The sequence below is a fragment of the Nesoenas mayeri genome (genome assembly GCF_963082525.1).
Source record: "Nesoenas mayeri genome assembly, chromosome: 6".
Taxonomy (NCBI): domain Eukaryota; kingdom Metazoa; phylum Chordata; class Aves; order Columbiformes; family Columbidae; genus Nesoenas; species Nesoenas mayeri.
In genome coordinates this window covers 11,655,557-11,675,167 of record NC_137545.1, presented here as the reverse complement: position 1 = coordinate 11,675,167, position 19,611 = coordinate 11,655,557, and the positions used below count along the sequence as shown (strand labels likewise).

At 43.9% G+C, this 19,611-nt stretch overlaps 1 protein-coding gene across 1 annotated transcript in view; it reads right to left on the bottom strand.

The window, feature by feature from the left end:
* Positions 1-835: 835 nt before the first annotated feature.
* Positions 836-19,611, bottom strand: part of ABCA12 (ATP binding cassette subfamily A member 12) — a gene marked incomplete at both ends in the record, with an annotated part of 83,121 nt that continues 64,345 nt past the window's right edge. Inside the window, 17 exons of the mRNA XM_080346617.1 lie at positions 836-955; positions 2,196-2,333; positions 3,063-3,168; positions 3,623-3,715; positions 3,864-3,967; positions 4,901-5,035; positions 5,176-5,320; positions 5,920-6,029; positions 7,290-7,500; positions 8,147-8,415; positions 9,767-9,926; positions 10,541-10,656; positions 12,500-12,677; positions 13,165-13,219; positions 16,752-16,857; positions 18,256-18,343; positions 19,248-19,375. Coding sequence (XP_080202743.1) covers positions 836-955; positions 2,196-2,333; positions 3,063-3,168; positions 3,623-3,715; positions 3,864-3,967; positions 4,901-5,035; positions 5,176-5,320; positions 5,920-6,029; positions 7,290-7,500; positions 8,147-8,415; positions 9,767-9,926; positions 10,541-10,656; positions 12,500-12,677; positions 13,165-13,219; positions 16,752-16,857; positions 18,256-18,343; positions 19,248-19,375 — 2,262 coding nt within the window. The remainder of the gene's footprint in view (positions 956-2,195; positions 2,334-3,062; positions 3,169-3,622; positions 3,716-3,863; positions 3,968-4,900; positions 5,036-5,175; positions 5,321-5,919; positions 6,030-7,289; positions 7,501-8,146; positions 8,416-9,766; positions 9,927-10,540; positions 10,657-12,499; positions 12,678-13,164; positions 13,220-16,751; positions 16,858-18,255; positions 18,344-19,247; positions 19,376-19,611) is intronic.

The following is a 19,611-nucleotide window of genomic DNA, read 5'->3' as shown; positions in this document are numbered from 1 at the left end:
CGGAGGATTCAAGGAGGATTCAACCAATATACCTGCCTTGTACCATTCTTCTGTAACGGAGGAGCTCTGAAGAAGAAAGGGGCTGGTTGGTGGAACGATCTTCTGTTGGGTACCAAGAGCCAGGAACTGCCTGGGACTAAAACTACAGAACAAACCAAAACCACTGGAAGTGATGATGTTTAAAATAATTATATTTGTGCTGACATAACCCACACATACAGATAAGCTTTATGTCATTACCAAAGACGGCCCCCACCAACAGCACCCGCGACTCTCAGCACATAACACCTACATCCTCACTGCACCCCTGTGAGGTAGGACAAGGCCATGAAGCCCATTTCACCGGTGGGGAACCTGTCAAAACTGAGCAACTTTCTCATGGTGACCCAGACAGTCTGTTGCAGAGCACAGAGCGGAGCGTGGGCTTTCAGAGAGGGCAGCCAGGGGACTGCTTTTTTGTCAAACAGCCTGAGCTGCCAACAGCTCCTCTGCTCCATCACGGCCATTTCTGCTGTAACCAAGTGGCCACGAGCAGCAGGTGATGCCAACTAAGTCCTCTTGGGCATAAAAGAGATCATAAAAGAAGAGCTGGGAGTGGGGGGAAAAAGAACCTGTGGGAAGACCAATCTGATTTGTAACCAAATGCTAGTCTTAAATGCATACCATGTTCCTAGTAACAAAATAAGTGCATATTCAAAAAAAAAAAAAAAGTATTTTAAGAAAATGTGACATTTCTCTCCACCATCCCAGAATCATAGAAAACAGGGCTGGAAGGGCCCCAGGGGGTCATCAGGTCTTTTCCCCAGCTTCTACAATCCCTTGTGGTTGGGTCCCTTCAATAGATGGAGCTTATGGTGCTATCTTGGCTACTTGTGTCAGAGCTGTCCAGTGTCACATCAGGACCTGCGTCCACGCCGTCAGGATCAGCTTGATTTTTAGCGAAGTTGATGAAAACCTAGAAGTTTAAAGGAAAACATTCACTATGTGACAGCATAAAGAATTTATTGTATGAATTAATATAAAGAAGGAATGGCTGTGAGCCTGGAGAGAGTGCTCAGGAATGGATTCACACTGGATTTGAGAATTGCAAATGTTGGGCTTCTGTGGGCTAACATAAATAAATGGATGCACACTCTTGTACCACTGAACTGATACCCAGGATGCAAAGGTACATTCCTGTACAAAACCTAATTGTCCTGCAGCTCATGTTTCTGAAGTACTGGCGAGGCAATACCCATGTGGTGGCTCGTTTTGATCACAGTCTAATAGAGCTATATTATTACTTTATAAACCCATCTGTCTATATATAATTGACATCCATGCATGCAGAACTGCATATTATATAGATAGGTATATATAATCACACGTAAAAGTCTTTGTTTGAACAGTATCTAATGAATACATAAAATATTCTTACTAGAACACTGCCTGCAATCACATTTGCATATAGACAAATCCAAGCTGTCCTCCCACAAACCACGACTTGGGGCTTCCTGCTGTTTGTCTGCCCATTTCTCTCACCACCACTGTCTCTTATTAAAACAATATTGAGGACCTCCTCCTCCCCAGATCTCTGTTTAACAATCTGTAGGACTACAGGGCTGCAGTTTTTGCTCTCATCTCTGGGACAGACCAAATATATCAGAGGCTGATGCTCAAGAGGATGATTTCTTCTGCATATTCCTTGCGGCATCCCTGCAGCTGATGTGGTTCCTACAAGACTTTAAAGCCAGTGAGAATGTTCTTCCAAGGGAAAATGGAAGGAACTCAACCATGAAGCTAGGTTTGGAGTAATGCTAAATGAACTTACAAGCAAAATACAGTAAGAGAAAGAGCAGAATCAAGCAAATTTCCAGGACTGGTGGGAAAAGCCCACTGCCAGGAAGCCTAGCACTGAACTCAGGGGTGATTCATAATCCTGCCCTTCATCCACACCTATGGGGCTGCTGAAATCTGCAGTCACAAAGGGAAAAGCAGGTTCTTTATGCTAAGCGCAGCTTTCTATGTGCATTTTCCTAGCACCAGCGCAGGTATCTGGAGGCAGTAGTCCTGATAAAGTATCCCCACGAGGAATATAGATGGAAATCCCTTTCAAAACGTAGTCTGTTGTGTGCAGCAGTCCATTATGTGTAACCATCAGTCTGCTCCCCTGTTAACAGTTTTAAATGGATGGCCACACATCTTTAATTCCTTACCTCCTCTAAGGTTGTCTGACTCACTGAGAAGTGCCTGATATTGAAGGCTGCTTTGCTGGCTTCCAGGAGATCAAATATATTTGCCACCCCTCCTGCAGAGATCGGAACATGATACTCCACCATGCTGAAATGCCGATCCTGTGGGAACAGGAGCGATGGGGTTGAGTTAAGAGGGTGTTGCCTATAAAACACCAATAGATCTGGTGGCCATCTGGCCAAGAACAAAAGCAAAGAGGAGCTTTGGAATCACAGGAGACTGAAGGGGCAGAGGGTGTGTTCTTCTGGCCCCCAAAGGTGAGGAATATTATTGTTTGGTATTGATCAGTGTTTCTCCATTGGGAACTTTCGTGAGTTTTGTGAGTGGGAGATGATAATTAAGCCCCAGAGCTGGAAGCTTGAGAGTAGCCATAGCACTCTCCAGCTCCAAGTCTGCTGTTTTGATTAACACAGAGATTGGGTTATGGACAACAGATGGGATTTGTGACTCAGTTACTCTGGTTTTACAGTTAGTTCTTCAGTTACTGGAAGCACTCAACTGTCTCACTACCCACTGCATATGAAGTGGGTCTCCACACAGCCCAGGCTTCAGTGGGACCATTAACAGAGGCAGAGGGTCACCGCAAAGCTGCCTTACAGGATCTCTGCAGCTGCTTGGCTGAAGTTATTTAAGCTACCAAGGAACTGGGGTGCTCAAGCCCTTGGATCACATTGCTGATAGCACTGAGAAGTGTGTGCATATGAATCCCCTACACTCCAAGAGCACAGATCTACATGCACAGCATGTTGCAAGTTGTCTATCTTGCTAGATCCTCTTGGTTATTTGAAGGGCTTGAGAGGGCCTCTCCTGAAAGCATTTGTCCTGCTCACCTTCAGGCATGTGTTTGGAAAGTGTGACTTCATGAACTCTGTCAGCTTCTCAGTGCAAACTGTGTTGCTATTTAAGTGCATCTTCACAGTGAATCCTCTTCCAAACCTACGCAAAAAAGAAAATCACAATTAACACAGTAGGAAAGAGAAACAGATGAAGAAAATCCTTTGAGAGTAATGCACAGGCTCTTTGGGGAAATCTAATCCAGGCAGAGTGCAGCTTGAAGGGGGTCAGGGTTGTTAACCCGGAGTGAATCTTAATAAGAAGCTGAGCTATTGTGATAACTAATAAAATCGAAGCTCAACCCTAACATACATTTCACATTTTCAGCAGTGAGCAGATTACTTTAGGGAACACATCTCTAGGAAAAAGGTTGTGAGAAAGAAGAAAGTGCATTAGTTAACACAGAATTTCAATGGCATAGTAAGAAACATAAATCAGAGAATGACATTATTTTGATGCCCTGTTAACAAAGGTCTCGCGTTCCGAGTCCTCAAAGCTGTAGGTTACTAACTCCATATGCCATTCAGTAAGAGAGAAATTGGTACATTTTACTGACCTGCTCTTGATATGCTGCAATGAGCCAATGCACTGAAAACTCCCGTTCACCATAATTGCCAGCCTGGTACAGAGGGCTTCGCATTCTTCCATGCTGGAAAGCCAACCAAGAAACTTGAGTTGAGAAGGTGTAAAATTAAAAAACAACAACAACAACAACAAAACACAAACCAAAGAAAGGGGGCCTCTCCATAACCCCCTGCAGATCCTGAGACTGGAGACAGAGCCAAAACCAGCCCTACCTGTGTGATGTGAGTATCACCGAGCATTTGTTCTGCACTTCCTCGCTGATGATTTTCCAAAGGTGGCGTTTAGCGTTTGGATCCATTCCAGAGCTCGGTTCATCCTATTGGGAAAGACAGGACCGAATGTAAATTTGCACTCAAAATCTGATCTTCCTAACACTGTGCTTTAGATATCTATAAACACCACAGGCATAACCTCAGACAAGAAGCTATCAACTGGCACTCGGTTCCCACGTGCACCTGCGTTTTGCCTCTCTCTCACCTGCTGACGAAGCGAGTTTTGCATTTTTCCATTTAGAGAGACAGTAAGCTAGAGATGAAAGATGGGCTATTGTCTCCTATCTTTGCATCACTGATAAAATTGTTAGCCCATTTCCCACTGACAAATTGTTATTGTTGAGGATAATGCCTTATATAAGGCAGAAATAAACCAGCTTGAGTTCAGGCAGCAGTCAGCATGGAGGAAATTTCCCCACCTTCTATTTTTGCTGAGATTTTGTTTATGTCACAACAGCAGCTAGAGGGCTGGTATATGTGGTCAGAAGGAAAGGCAGTAGTGTTGGGCTTGATACAAGCTTGGATGAGGGAGATTTATGTCCACTAGGTATCAAATTTAATATTGGAAAACCTGCTCACAGCACACTGCACACATTCAAAAAACAGCAAGTGGAAAAACTACACAAAAAGGTATATTTTAGCAATGGCATCTCTCATGGAACAACTGGAAAGTTCAAAGTGAAAAACAGAAGGGGAAGCCAAACCTAGAAAAATAGTTTTATGTTCTAATCCTGATGGAAGTTGCTCCTTTGCTCTCCTACAGATTTGGAGCCTTGGATTCTGCTTTTCTTGCAACGCTGTGCAGGTAGTCAATAGAAACAAACAACAAACAGAAAACACACACAAGAAAGACCTGGGAACAAGGAGAATTTACTTAGCAAATAGAAGATCTATTTTTGAAAGATGCTAACAGAGAAACTGTCAGACTCATCACACTTATGTCTCATCTGCCGCACAACAAGGCCCCCATTTCTCACCAGCAGCAGAATTGATGGATTCCCAATGAGAGCCAGAGCAGTTGACAATTTCCTGTTGGTGCCATAACTGCACATAGAGGTGACTCTGTCTTTGTAGGCCATCAGATTCAGCCGGTGGAGAAGCTGGAGTACAACCTATGGGAGCAAGACGACTGATTTCACAACCATGTCCAGGCATAAAATACCACATGCATATTTGTTTACTGAAAGACTAATTAAATCAATGTAAAATCTGTCAATCTGTCTGTTTTAACTTGAGTCCCAGTGATACTCACTCCCTTGATGTCTCTCTCAGGGATGCCATGTAGCCTAGCATAGTAACACATGTGCTCTTCCACTGTCAGCAAGTCATCCAAGGCATCTTCTTGAGGACAGTAGCCAAAGAGTGACCAGTGTGCCTCACTAATGTCATTCAAGGACCTGTGTGAGGAAGTCAGCAAGTCATGTTAAACACAGTGAATTGTCAGTGTACTCTGGAATCACACAGGACAGAGAAAAACTTTCTACTGCTTTCTATCCCGTCCTCAACTCTTTAAGAAAAATTCTATGAATTTGCAGACCTTCAACTTTTAGGCCTTCAGTTCTGCAAAGGAAGATCCGTATCTGTGAGGTCGGTTAGCTGTGGTGTCTAGTACATGACTCTCCATTTACCATCAACACTTCAGATGGCACAGTTGTCACCAAGCCTGCTCCTGTCAGAGCACGCTTTGAGATGGGCCTTACTGGTCTCCAGATACCAGCTCAGAAGTGGGATCACGCTCAGTCTGAGTCTGATCCCATTGGCAATGGAATGATATGGAAGAAACACCACTGCGAGCAGCAGAGATACGACAGCAAAGTGCAACCCTGGGGAAGCAACCATACCATCTTCAAAGGATGAAATTTCCTGCCTTATTTATTTTTGCTCTCAGTGTTTTGTTTCAGACTTTTACATTTCTTTTCCTTTGCCATTCAGCCTGAAAAACTGCTCCCAAGCTGGCTTCCTCACATGCTTTCCCCAGAAATCATATCCTGCGTACCCAGAATGATCCTGGACCCGCAACCTTCCGCTGGATGCTCCGATATCACCTGTCAGCATCTTAAAGATGGTCGTCTTTCCAGCTCCGTTCACACCAAGCAAGCCAAAGCACTGAGTTGTGAGAAAGAAAAGTAGAAATGTAACCATTTTGTATTTATAATGCAGAAAATATTGCTCTGAGATGAGTGCTCAGTGCATCTTGTCTCTTCTCTGGACCCTTGAGCAAGATGAATTGCTAGAGCAGCAGAAGTACCCAGAGCATACAAACGTTATAATGGAGGTTGTTTATGGTGCAATATACTGCAGCTTATATTAGGACCGTTTGTTTAATATGGTGAAGAATCAAGGATGTGCCTCTAATAGAGTCATTCCTTTTACTGCAAGGTGCATTTTTGCAGCGAACTCATCTGACAGGCCAAATCCTGATCATCTAATTTGTGCAAAGCCTCACATTGACAGGAATGGAGCTATTCATAGGAATGAGGTGAGTGAGGTTTGTGCTGTCATTGGTAAAATCTTAATGCGACACAAGATTTTTGTCAAATAATCTCACTAATGCACTACTTTAATAAGATTAAGAACTGGCTCCCTGTAGTGCAGTTCAGTATCTCATACTAAAATCTTTGTTTTATTGCTAAGGTTGGAGATATGCAGTTGTGTGTTGCATAAGCAATCACCACTGTGCTGATAATTCCTATTATTTTGATGTTGTTAGTACGGAGCAGCTGATGTGACAATCCTCACACGCTGGGCCCGCTGCAGATGTACAGCATTGATTCAAGGCTTTTCTCGTGAGTCAGTGTTTTTGCAGGTAACTGCACTGACATGACCAAAGAGTCTTTTTTTTTTCTTTAGAGTTAGTTTTAAGTCCCGATACATGAAAATGTGTGCTTAGCTGAAGTGATTTGTCTTTCCCTGGTGGGAAATACAAGCAGATAAGCCTGGCTCACTGTCTCCCATGCAGTTTAGGTGAATAATTGCAACTGGACAAATTCTGCTGTCTTCACTTACTATGTGGCAATCCACAGTGACTGCCCCCCCTCAAAATGCACTATTCTAGGTGCTGTACAAACACAGCAGGCAGACATTTTGTTCTGAATAGAGCTCCGTCACTGCCCCATCCACTTTTCCTCTTTTTGGGGCCTTCAAACTGTCACTTGGTGTCCCAAATCCACCAGGAGCCTTTAGTCACTACTATAACCCCAAGAATCAATAAATAAGGCAAAGGAGAAAGTTGGAGCAGAACAAACCATGACAGTTGTGCTGGGATGGCGACAGGGACTGGGAGAGAAGATGACAGTGGGACTGTGGACCTGTTCCAGTGTCCCTGCCCAGGGTGGAAGGTGCCCGCAACCCTTCCCCTTCACTTACCTCTCCAGCAGGAATCCCGAGGCTGATGTTTTTCACAGCCATGATGCGTTTGTGAGGGAGGTGGTAGATCTTTGTGAGGTTCTGGAGCTGAACCACGTCAAAGTCAGCTTTGCCAGACTCCACCCGGTTCCTCTCTGCCTGGACGTCCCCGTCCTCTTCAGCCGCAGGCGGCAGAAGCGACGTCTTGCCATGCACTCTGTCAAACAGGAACCTACAGGGAGGGCAGAGAGGGGACCTGACCCTCGGGCAAGCAGACAGCAGTGCACCTGTGTGCTTGGGGTACTAAGGAGCCTTCCTGGGACATCCCATGGCATGCTAACATATATAGGTATACACACAGTTTCTGTTCTCTCCTGATATTTGAACCATTTAGGGAATTAAAAAAACCCCTGCGTTCTCTTTCTGCCTATTTTTTTATTCTTTTTCAGCAAATATTTTGAGCTGGAGGGAATCCTACACCATAGACACACTCATAATGCAGGTGACAGGGCCATTTTTGGTCTTCCTTGTGGGCACCCAAGCCAGAGGAGATGGGGAGACTGAAACAGTCAATGGACTGACTGCTCTTACCAGCCAACTGAACATCAGCCTACCCAACCCAGAGTGCTGAAAAAAAGGCCATAGTCTCAGCCAACAAGGACTACCAAGAGACTCTGGCAACCTATACCTCTATTAGTTAATACTCTAATTACTGGTAGAAACTGGGACTGCTGCCAGAGAAAACTTACTCCTGGTTTGCAAAGTGTCCTGGAAATTTATGGGCTTCATAATTGACAATGATGGTGCGAGAGCCCAGAATTAAACCACTGAGTGCTGGCTTGGTTTGTTTTCATTGCGAGACTCCAGATGTTACTTACTCCAGTATGTTGTTCCAGACTCTCTGAATCATCCTGTCTTGAACTGCAAGACGAATGGCAAAAAACACAGTGCCCTGGATAAACATGGCAAACAGCTTGGATGTGGTCTTGTCCAGCTCGAAGGTTTTGTCAGGGTAGTCCACTCCATAGGCTTTTAAGAAGCCCAGCAGTGCCTGATCCTGTGACAGTTCAATCAAGCCATAGCCAAAGCAAAATTGTGGGAACAGAAGGAACGCATGCCTTAAGTTTTCAGCAAGTTCACGCAAGCCCTGAAAATAAAAAAATGCAGCGCAGTCAGTCACTGTTTTTATTCATGGAACAAACTCATCGACTTTACTATGGGACTGAAGTGTAACAATTACATTGGGATTTGCTTGTGTCTCAGAGCAGAGATAAATTGAAAGCAAAGAGCTCTGGAGACATCTCATTTCACAGGCACAAGGTCAGAAAAGTCAACAGGCAGCTCTGAAGTTGTGATCACCCACAGCAAACAGCAGCCGGTTCCCAGTGCAGCCCCTCACTGCCGCTCCAGCCGCTCACCCTGTGTGTGCAGCAGCACAAACCCACCCCTGAGCCAGAGCTTAATCCAGCCCAGAGCGGCACTGCGCCTCCCAAAACCACACAGCTCCTGCACCAGCCCACTGGGGAGCACGGCCCCCTCCCCTGGAGCGCTGTCCTGTCTGTTTTCCTTAGACAAACATCTCCATAAAACACAAGATTTGGCTTTAAAAGACACAGATGAGCCTTTCCAGTTAACTCATGGCAAAACAGCCCAGTGTGCAGTCTCACACTCACAAAACGAGATTTGGTACCTTTCGAGCAGAAGGAAGGATTAGTGCACACGGCAAAGCGGGGAAGCAGTAAATGAGCAAGGAAAGAAACCAACTCCCTGCCGCCGGGGCAGAGAGGGATAAAAGATGATCACAATTGCACATCCCTAAAATCCAGGGGGTTGCTAAACAAGCACTGACCAGCTAGAGAGAAAAATCCAACCCAGCTATTGTTTTACAAAGCAACTGCCCCTTATAAAAAAAGAAAACTACATGTAAGGTGTACATTTTATCCCAGTAGTTCCCAGGGATATCTCAGTTTAAGAGAAGGCTTTACTTCAGGGAATCGTCACTATCTCTGAGTCATTTTTCATCCTTGTAGGGAGAAGAAGATTGCATTACAGAACTAGATGACAGACAGCCGCTCCTGGGCTTAATACAGCACATGTCAGACCCAGGGCAATGACATCTAGTTGTCACTCTTCACAGTTTGCGCTATAATAACTTAGCAATGGTTCAAAGACCCTATCAACTTCTAATCAAAGACCTATACCCGCCTCCCGCCATTCTCTGCACAGGCAGTTTTCTTCCCCTCTTTTTGTATTCTCCCCTCTGTCACCATCATTTCCTTCTTTGCTGGGGGTGCAGATTTACAGACAGGCAAGATTCCTATTTGAATCATGCCCTGTCTGTAGGGAACCCCATTAAGTCCTGCAACTACTGTCCTCTGCTTGGTCTACCTCAAACACCTTGAAACCAGCCAGCTGCTAAGGACCTGATCAAAGCCACCAAACTCAACGAGAAGCCTCCTGCTGTTTCACCAAGGGTTTAATATTAGTAGGGTTCCTACCTGGTCAGTGGCCTTTTCCTGGGAGAGCAGAAATACAACCGAGTGAGTGATGATCGTATTGATGCCAAAGAACAAGTTGACGCAAACATAAACAATGAAGGCCATTCCTGTTTCCTTGAAAAACCCAGCCAGCAGGTACATCCATGAAAATGTTGCATATCTATAAATTGCCAACAGTGCAGAGAACACTACAGTAACTCAAAGTGCAATTGAAAACAAATAACTAAAGACCTCAGACTAATAGTTCTGGTTTGGCATGTGACTAGATTTCCATATTACAGAAGCTTCAAGAAACAAAAACAGCTTTGTATCTGTTCAAATTTGGAAAGGAGGTTTATGTTACTTACTTTGAAAAATGGAACCCCAACTGAAAGCAGACAGACTGGGCCTGGAGGATTCAAATCCAGGGAGACAGTTTTGCTAAGTTTTCCTGATTTATGCTGCTCATTATTTTTTTTTCCCTTCTCTGATTTTGAAATGCTTCTATATCTCGAACTTTGCAATAGTACAATAAGCATCTGCTTACAGCTCGGGTCGTCACTGTGACCTTGAATATTTCATGCCCTCACACAGAGTTTGCTTTGAACAAAGCAGGCATGATGACAGTAGTTTAGCTCACTGCTTCTGGAAAGAGCAACTAGTTACCGTATGTAAAGTAAATGTCAAAGAAAAAAGCCCACGTACCCCTCCCTTGGATCCCAAATCACAGCAGTCTGCAATATCCTGATCCTCACTCTGTGCAATGATATTTAAATAACTAAGCTCCACACTTACCCAAACATTAACAGAAGAAGAAATACTGCCAGTAAGTTATTGTTGTTGCAGAAAGCTGGTATCTGGAAGGATGAAATAACTCCTATTGAGAGTCCAACAGGGACCATAAAAAGTACCTGCAAAATGATATTAAAAAGATATTATTAGGACGATAATTCTTAAACATTTCTCTAGAACTATGCAGAAGCAACAACGCCATGCCTGAATCTGGTGCCACAAGCACAGTTTGGGTTTTATAAGGGAAACCAAACACAGGAAGGGTCTCAGTCCTCCCGAGACTTTCAGGAGTCTTGCAAATGAGTTCCCACAAAGCCACTTTGAATGGGTTAAGCCTCGACATTCAGGACTGCGGACAGAAAGTGCTTTAAAAAAAAGGTTGTGAATGAAAAATACCCCTTTGGGTTTTCTGTTAGCCTTGCAGTCAGACCACTTTATCGTGCCCTGTAAATCTCGTCTTTATAATGTTGAGTCAAGCCAGGGACCTACCAAACATCTGCATTGAGAGGTTCCTCTCTTCCCCAGCCTTGGGATTTAACAGAATTTACTGGCACGGGTTCGCTGAGAAATATCAAGTTGCCGAGAGCACTGGATTAGTCTCAGCCCACTGAATACTGATTGTGGCAAGGACTCTGGGGATTTTTCCACAGGCTGATTTAATAAATATGCAGTGCTGGAGGGAGGGCCCGGATCAGGGATGCAGACACAACCTGCCCCATCCTTGCCCAAGCCAGGCTGCAGCCACGCTGCCCTCAGACCCCTTCCAAGCCACAGGTACTTGTGCTATTGCCTAATCACACTAGTCCCTGTAAACAGGCTACTTACTGGTGAGCATAGTAGTGTTAGGACTGCTTTGTTAGCATGCATTGGTGTTACCAAAACACCCAGAAGCTGAGGCTCTGCTCTGCAGAAAGAGTCACAGCTCATGTTCCCCTAGGGATTTCAGCCCTTAGCCTTCACTGCGGCAGAGGGGCTGGCCACCCAAGTGCCCTCCAAGATTTCACATTTTCAGGAACTGATGACATCAGTGGGATGCATACAACTGCATCGATAGAAATTTGTTAGATACGTAGAGCTGATCACCATTACAGCAGAGCTGGCAGTGCCAAAGCTCACGAGCAGCTCTCTAACAGTGTGAGGGTTTGACATTGTGCACTGAAGGTAATTCATAAGACATAGAGTACTTTAGTCTACAGACACTGTGCATATTGATCCTCTTAGCTCAGCGATGCTTTCCAGCAGTGCTATTAACCCTCTTTACCATGTGGAAACTTAACTTCAGGGAGAACAAGGGCACACCTACGCCACATAATGCAGCACAGTGCTGGGGAGCTCAACCATCTATAGGAAAAAGATGGTAAATCTATACAGAGCAGTGCAGCACCGTAGAAAGGAACTTGCTCAGGTCCTGGAAGGCATATAGCTGCATTATTAGCTTCCCTTGGCTCAAAAACCTTTATAATATATAACCTTAAACTGAGCATTCAACCCAGCAATGGATTTTTGCCCAACAGGGGAGTGCCAGCTGTGAGATGTCTGCTAATGTCACACTCTCTACCCCCAGGGTTTCCAGAATAGCTGTAGCCTCAAGAACCAAAGCCTTACCCCAGACGCGTAAAGTCTGCATGACAACTAATCTAGCCCTGCAAGCTACCAGAAAGGCAGCTTGCTGCTTGCATGTTAAAATCGAAATCAAACTCTGGCCTGTTGTGTGCTGCTCTCATATAAACGTGCTGAGTGCTTTGCATACACTCGAGAGAGAAGAAATGCCTTCGCTTAGCAAAATCCAGCGTTGTGGTTCACTTTAATAGTCTTCAGTCCCTTGGAGAACAATTACTAAGTAACACTCCTGGTAGTAATAATATTAAGAAGTCTAAGCAACCAACTTTAAATAAAGAACTTTTTTTTTTCCCCTGCTGCGTAATGCTACTCTTAGTGCATTTATGAATGTGAATTATTTACCAGATCATAAACGAAGTTAGTCACCCAATAGCTTGTCATCCCAATGCCTGAAATATGCTGCAGTTGTTTGGCTTTAGTTTGATGTTCTTTCACCACATAGAGCACAAAGCTTGCCGTTGTGATAGAGTAGCCAACCAGGACAGACATTGAAACTATGATGTCGAGTAAACTGTTGAGCCTGGGCAGAAAGGGGAAAAAGACGTATATGGTGAGTGAAAGCAGAAGGTTTCCCTCACTGCAGAGGCATTGTTTAGAGCTCAGAAGCAAAAGGTCCTGATTCTGTGCCAGCATCTTTTGCTGATGTTAATTACTCCCAGCAAAAAGGAGTCACAGCACTGAGTCGTAACACTGTACTATGGCATTGATTGGAAAGGCCAAAAGGAAAACTACGTAATTATTATTATTGTGGCAAAGCACAAACGTGTGATGCTGTAACAGTGATCTCCAGATCTATACGAGATCCTGCAAAGAAACCACAACAGGAATCAGCAGCTCTGATGGCAAGCAGGATGCTACTCAAGCATAGAGGGAATGAAGATAAGGAAGAGAGCAGTTTCATCATCGAGAGATATTCAGTAATTTCGGCTGGTTTATGGTTTCCAAGAAGCTGGTTTGCTCCTTTTGAAGCTAAACAATTCAGGCATCAGCCAAATAAATCTTCTTACATTACTTGTTCTTGACTCTGTCCTCCAGGATATGGGTGAGATGATAAGAAAATACCTACAAAAACAACAACAAGAACAAAATAAATTGAAAATGTGGCTAACTTAAAGCTTCCCTCACCAGCTCCTGATATTGACAGTAATACAGAAAACTCTGAGTAGAGAAGAAAAGCAGATCAAAAGCTGGCTTTTGTTCTGTCATCTTGGTGTGATGCTGGGCACAATTTCAAGCATCCTCATTTTTCCTATGACTTCACTTTGATGCACAGTAGATCTGAAATTCAAACCCTAAGCCCCGTTTCTGCATCTATCTGGCTAATGGTATCATTCACTTCAGTGAGAGCACTCCTACACCTAAAATGAGGCACATGGTCATAGGTCCATGTATTTGAGGTTGGATTCCTCAACACAGGCACATTCAAAACTGGTGAATATGTTTCATTTTAAAGACGCTGCTTGATGATCTCACTGCATTTAATTTGTTCTTTTATCATCAGAAACAATCATTCCCTATTGGCTTTTTCTACAACTATTATCTTCCTATGATATATGTCTTTCTCAATATAACATCTGTTGAGATTCTAGCATAAACCCATGTAAGCTGCAGACACTTGACACTTTTGTTCCCAGTTTGGCAATGAACTAATTCTGAATTATTCTGTCTTATGCAGCTAGGAAAAAAAAAATAGCATTTTGTCCAAAGGAACTAGCAAAAATCTAGTTACTGTGTTGGTAAGCCCCATGTGATATTTTGCAAAAAGATCCCTTAAAATGGGTTTGTATTGGGCACAAGCTGCAAGAGAGAAATTTTCTGCTCTTGTGCATCACGTTCAGAAGATTTGGTTTAAGTACTTCTTTACCAAGCAGAACACCTAACCCAAAATATAATACTATTGTTCATCACAGTGCATTTTCTGTTTGGAGGCAATTTGTGTCTATAAAACCAGAGTTTCCTAACAAAAGGAGGAACATGGGGGGCTCTGGCAGGCCAGTTCCAACCTTCGGTGAAGGTCTCTGTCCAGGTCTCACCAAGACGACAGCCCAGTCTCTAAGGCTAAGATGTTTATGTGGCTAAAAACAAGGTACTCAATCCATATTTAGGCCCCTAAGTAAATGCCTCAGTTCTCAGGGAGTGCCAGAGGACCTGTAGCTGCTATTAAATCCCGAGTGATTTGCTAGAACATGCCACCTCTGAAATTTAAGCTCCTTACAGGCAGGCACCTGACTTTCAGCAGTTATACGAGGAAGAACTATTCTGGGTTATTTTCCCTAAGAACCAGCACTCCACACAGGGATCAGAAAGGGGGAGACTGTGGGCTGGGCTGTCTAAATACCATACCAAGCAAATAAATTCAAAAGGGATGATTCCATAGGAAATTCATTTTGGAGGGGGGAAAAAAAAAACCCTCAGTCTTGTCATCAGTGAGGGAAACGGAATTAAAATCTCGGGCTGCTGATAAAGCCACACAAACAGCCAGGAAATGTTTCTCTTCTCTAAAAGAGAGAGAGAAAGATACTGTCTGTCTAATCTGTTAATACTTCACTATAAAGCCATTTTCCTTTACTGAAGCTTAGGCTAGAAGTCAAAATTTCCATTTCAATGCTTTCTCTTTTTTGTTAGTTGGGATTGAGAGGAGAGAAAGCACAATATACGTAAGTCAAAAGCTATTATGACTTGCTTAGTGACAGGGTAAAAAGCTTTTTATGTATTTTTTAAAAATATACACAGCCTGAGTCAAACCTCTAAAGCAGGACTGGCACCTCTTTCAAACTGCTGAAATGACAACACACTTTTATCTGGCCATTTCAGCGGTTCTTAAACTGTCATTTATTTGTCACAACAACAAATAGATTTAGCTGCCAGGAACATACCACGTAGAACGTCTGTTCAATTGTATTTCAAACTGGATTTACACTACCCCAGGGGAGCCATCCTTATCCATTCATTTTATTTCCCCTGTTCTATGGCTTGGCTCATTAGTGGGAAGTGGGGAATTATCTGCCTGGTCATTTACTACTAAGCATTTCTTTCCAAAAATGCATAAGCAGCAGGACAGATGGAATAAAAACTGTTGCTATTCTTTCCCACTGAAAATTGTTGTGTTGTGATAGTTTTTCTGGTTTTGTTTTTGTTTTTTTTTTCCTGGTATAAAACTTACCCTGTGAAAACTCTCTGACTATTCACATGAGCCTCCTGCCTTTGCTCTCGCTACAGCATGTGTTGGGAATACAGAGATAGGGCAAGAAGCTTCACTGCTTAATAATTCATCTGCTCTGGGATGTTCCTGTTGCTGGAAGCACCCAGCTCAGGTCTCCTCTCTCTGCACCCAGGCAGGGGCTGCAGCTTTGTGCAACGTTCTTGCAGTGCACACCTAAGAGCTTCAACCTCCTGACCTCAAAGGCACGAGCCCGGGGGGTATTTTAGGATGGCGGCAGGGACAAGGCACTGGCTTCACTTGTTTTGAGCCGACCTTGTTGCGAGTGGAGTTTTGGTGCATCAGTATGTGGAGGTGGGGTGAAAGAGATGCTGTTTTGACTTGTAATCAGTGTCCTGCTCTTTAATTCATGGCATGACACTCAAAGCTTCAGACCAGATGCCTTTTCCATTGTAGTTCATTTGAGACACATCAATGAGCAACAGTCTTATAAGCAAAGAGACACTGTCACCTATTTCACCATCACCTGGAGCAGCAGCTCTCTGAGGTGAGGGGGCAAAGCAGGACCAGGACAGAGCTGGGAGGGCACCATTTGTCACAGAAAAATCAATCGGTAGGGCATTTCTGCACACAATTGCTACTCTTGTCAGATCCCATAAATCTGTGCATAAGGTTTCTCAAAATGGCATCAACATAAATCTTTCTCTACTCCCTGCACCCCATCCCTCGCTAGGGACAGGCATATACACACAGACGTGTTTGTGCCCATGCCGCACCCTTAAAGTAGGCTAAACCACAAACTATGAGAGAGGATGCCCTGGTTTATCAGCAGGAATTTGGGTTGCTGCATTACATTACTGAGGAGAAACTCTGAGAACTGATAACCCCAAATGGGTTACGCTAACACTCCTTGGAATCTGTGTCTGCTGGATGTCAGAGGAAAAATATAGCTGAAAATTATGTTTCTCACTTAATCTCCCTCTCATTCAAACACACACACATACCCACATCCTGAGTTGCTCTCAGCAGAAGGGTGACATATTAAAATTTACTAATATAAACCACCCCCGAAGATGACCTAAAGTAGCCTTTCTATGCATAACTAATGGCCACCTATCACAAGAAAGCTGTTTCAGTACCATGATGTGAGGCAATAAATCAAATAGCAACCATTTGCATTTTTTAGATGAAGGAAGTGGTTTACGTAGGAGTTGGGGTCATCTCTGTCCAGCTCCCCTGAGTCTTCGACAAAGACAAATTAAACATGTGATTTATTCATGGGTTTCAATTCTGTTTATAAAGGAATTGCATAATTGGGAAAAAAAGAAATGGCCTCATTGAAGTCAAGGTAAGTGTTGTCATAGATTTCAACAGAACCAGGATATTGCCCCCAAAAATAGGAGAAATAACCTGTTTATGTAAAGGGACACTTACCATATCTGGAACTCTCATTTTCTGGCAAGTTAGCTCGAAGAATGAAGTTGTTCAAGCTGTTGAGATAGGCTGGAAGGCTGTGATAACCTTCGGGATTATACCACACCTGCAACAATTGAAAAATTGAAACAATTTGGGAGATAAATTGTTACTGATAACATTTTGGTTTGTTCTGCTTGCGCAAATGAAACATTCCATGGTTGTTATCTGAAGTCATAAGCTCTACAAGTTAAAGTCCCACGATTAAGCCACATCAAGTACTAAATGAGCATAAAACCACATTTCACTTTCAGCAGAAGCAGTCCTATCAGCTTAATTTGCCTTCTGGGAGAGAAGAAAGAAGCATTAGCTGGATATGTGATGTAAAGCAGACAGACATTTGTTTTCTGCTCTGTAATAAGTTGCTCAGACCTGATGAACACCAGCAGTGGAGACTTCCCAAAGAAAGTTAAGCAGTCAAATGTCTGACACTCCGTGAAAGCCAGGAGAAAAAAAGGTTGCTTTGGGGCAGAAAATGGCCAGTCGTCACCTTCTCATTCAGCAACAGCACTTCCCTCCCCATGAAAACTTTTCTTACCTATCCCTCATAAACTCTGGGGATTGAAGGGAAAAATCCGATCACAGGACGTGCACTTTGGGGGAGTTTACCATCACCTACTTTAGGCACAACTCACAGCACCCAGGTTGGAGGTGTAAGTTACCTACCAAAGGACAGAGAGCTTAGGCTATTAAGGTTAGAGGCTTCAACACAGCCCACAGCATCCACCTTTGCATATCCCCAAATCCTGCGTGCTCAGTGATTTCATTCTCCTTGCCCAGCAGAGCAAGGACTGGAGTCTGCCCAGCTTCCAACACTATCAAGGTTTCCAGGTGTTGAATCTGACATGGGATAAGCAAACAGCTACACTTTCAGATCTAAGATGAAGCTGTAAGACTGGAGGGGTGAAAACCCCTGCAAATTCATTACATGACCTCTGAGGGATAGTGAAACAAATCTCGTGGTTCCCTTTCATTGGAGCCATCTCTGAAAACAATACTGCTCTTGCAGGAACACTCTCCTGGTAGCTCAGTTTTGCAGTGAGATCACAGGATCTTGGTAACTCTCTTGCACTTCCCTGCTCCCTCAGATTTCAGCAGTGGTGCTTTTAATGCTGATGTGTTACAGCTTTTTCACTGAGCAGAAACAGAGAAAGGGTATATCAGAATGCACCAGCCAGCCCTAGCTAAGATACATACATTCTCTCATGAGATAAAGGTGCTAACTAATTGGTCTTTTCACCTCTGTATAATAAAATTATGACAGCAGAAAAATTGTCTCCTGCTAGCAAGAAAAGTCAGACCAATAAAGAAGAATGGGGAGAGGAAAGGAAATTAACTGCGAGCCATTTCTCCCATGCCAAGCTGCAGAATTCAGAAGGTTTCGCTTCATTTTCTGAAATATCCCTGAACTCAACAGCACTTTTCCTGGGTCCCACACTAGGATAAGCAGGTGGAGGTTAGTTACCTTAGTCAACGTTCTGTTGGGGGGCACCGGCCTGATATCAAACTGAAGATCTGGTGTCAAAGGCAGCCCGAAGCTCCAGCCACCGTACCTGAGTGAAAACCAGAGGGAAGTGCATTGCCACCCTCATTCAAAAGCTTTAATACCTTTGGCTGGTGCATGTTAGCATGCCACTGTCACCCCAGTTAATTCTAGCTTGACTTAAAAGGACATATCCCAGTACACAGTGTATGACCAAGCCAACACTGCTGCAGGAGCCCTTATTTGTGGGGAAAAAAAAAAAAAGGGAAACAAACTTGGCTATCACTATCACAAAACTGTGCTGAAAGCCTCTATCTGAGAAACATTTTGGAGCCGTGTGGACTCCTAACCCGCTTACCCGCCACACTGGAATAAGACAACTGCTTCTTAACCAGAAGACAAGCAGCTCAGTGTAAATCAATGGCAGATGAACGTATTCCTTGACAACCTTAATGGCAGGCTATTTTTGCCCCAAGACATGCTGTGCGGCTGCGTTGCAGAGTCCAGACACACTAATAGCTCTAACAGCCCTATGGTGCAAGAAAACGCTCAGCCTCTGATTTCACTGGAACGGATGCACTTGTTTAAGTGAAGCACACACTGAGAGTCTTCAGAGAATCAAACTTGGAGGAAAGTCTCTCCCCGGGGTTTACTTCGTGACAGGCTATGTCAGATTTTCCTCTTTTTAAGCATTTCTGAGTCAGACAAAGGCTTGTCTGCAGATCCAGCCATCAGCCTGCGGGGTGATTGACATGTTATCCCTAGGCTATTTCTGCTATGATCAAGCACAAACCTTTAACTCCCTGATTGCAGGACATTTTCCTCCTTTCACCAGATTCACAGAGACCATCAGCCGAGATGGCCTTCTAAACCTCTACCGCACTGACACCTCTTCAAGCCCGGTGGGTAAGATATGTATAAGAGTCTGCTCCCAGTAGGATTCAGAGGAGAAGGACTGGAGATTTATGCTGTACCGTTTCTGCAGGAAGTCTTTGGCAGTTGCCAGAATGTAGGTCTCCACATTGTGCCCTGTGAGGTTATAAACTGTCCGCGTCGAGAAGGTCCTTCTGTGAGGGGGAGTGTAGTTTGTCTGTGGACATGTCTGAGTGGAGACAAAAGAACAAAAATGTTAGTGTCTGTGTTTTAACTGAAAACTAGCGTATCGAGATTAGATTGAGAGCAGGTAACGGCAACAATCTGGTCCTGGAACCAATTCACAAATCAGGGTGCAAAGACACACCGCATATATTCCTTCATGCTGTCCTGAATATATTTCTTAAGGTGCTTAAAAACAACCTTTGCTTAAACCTACACTTCAGTTCTACTGACATCAGTGAG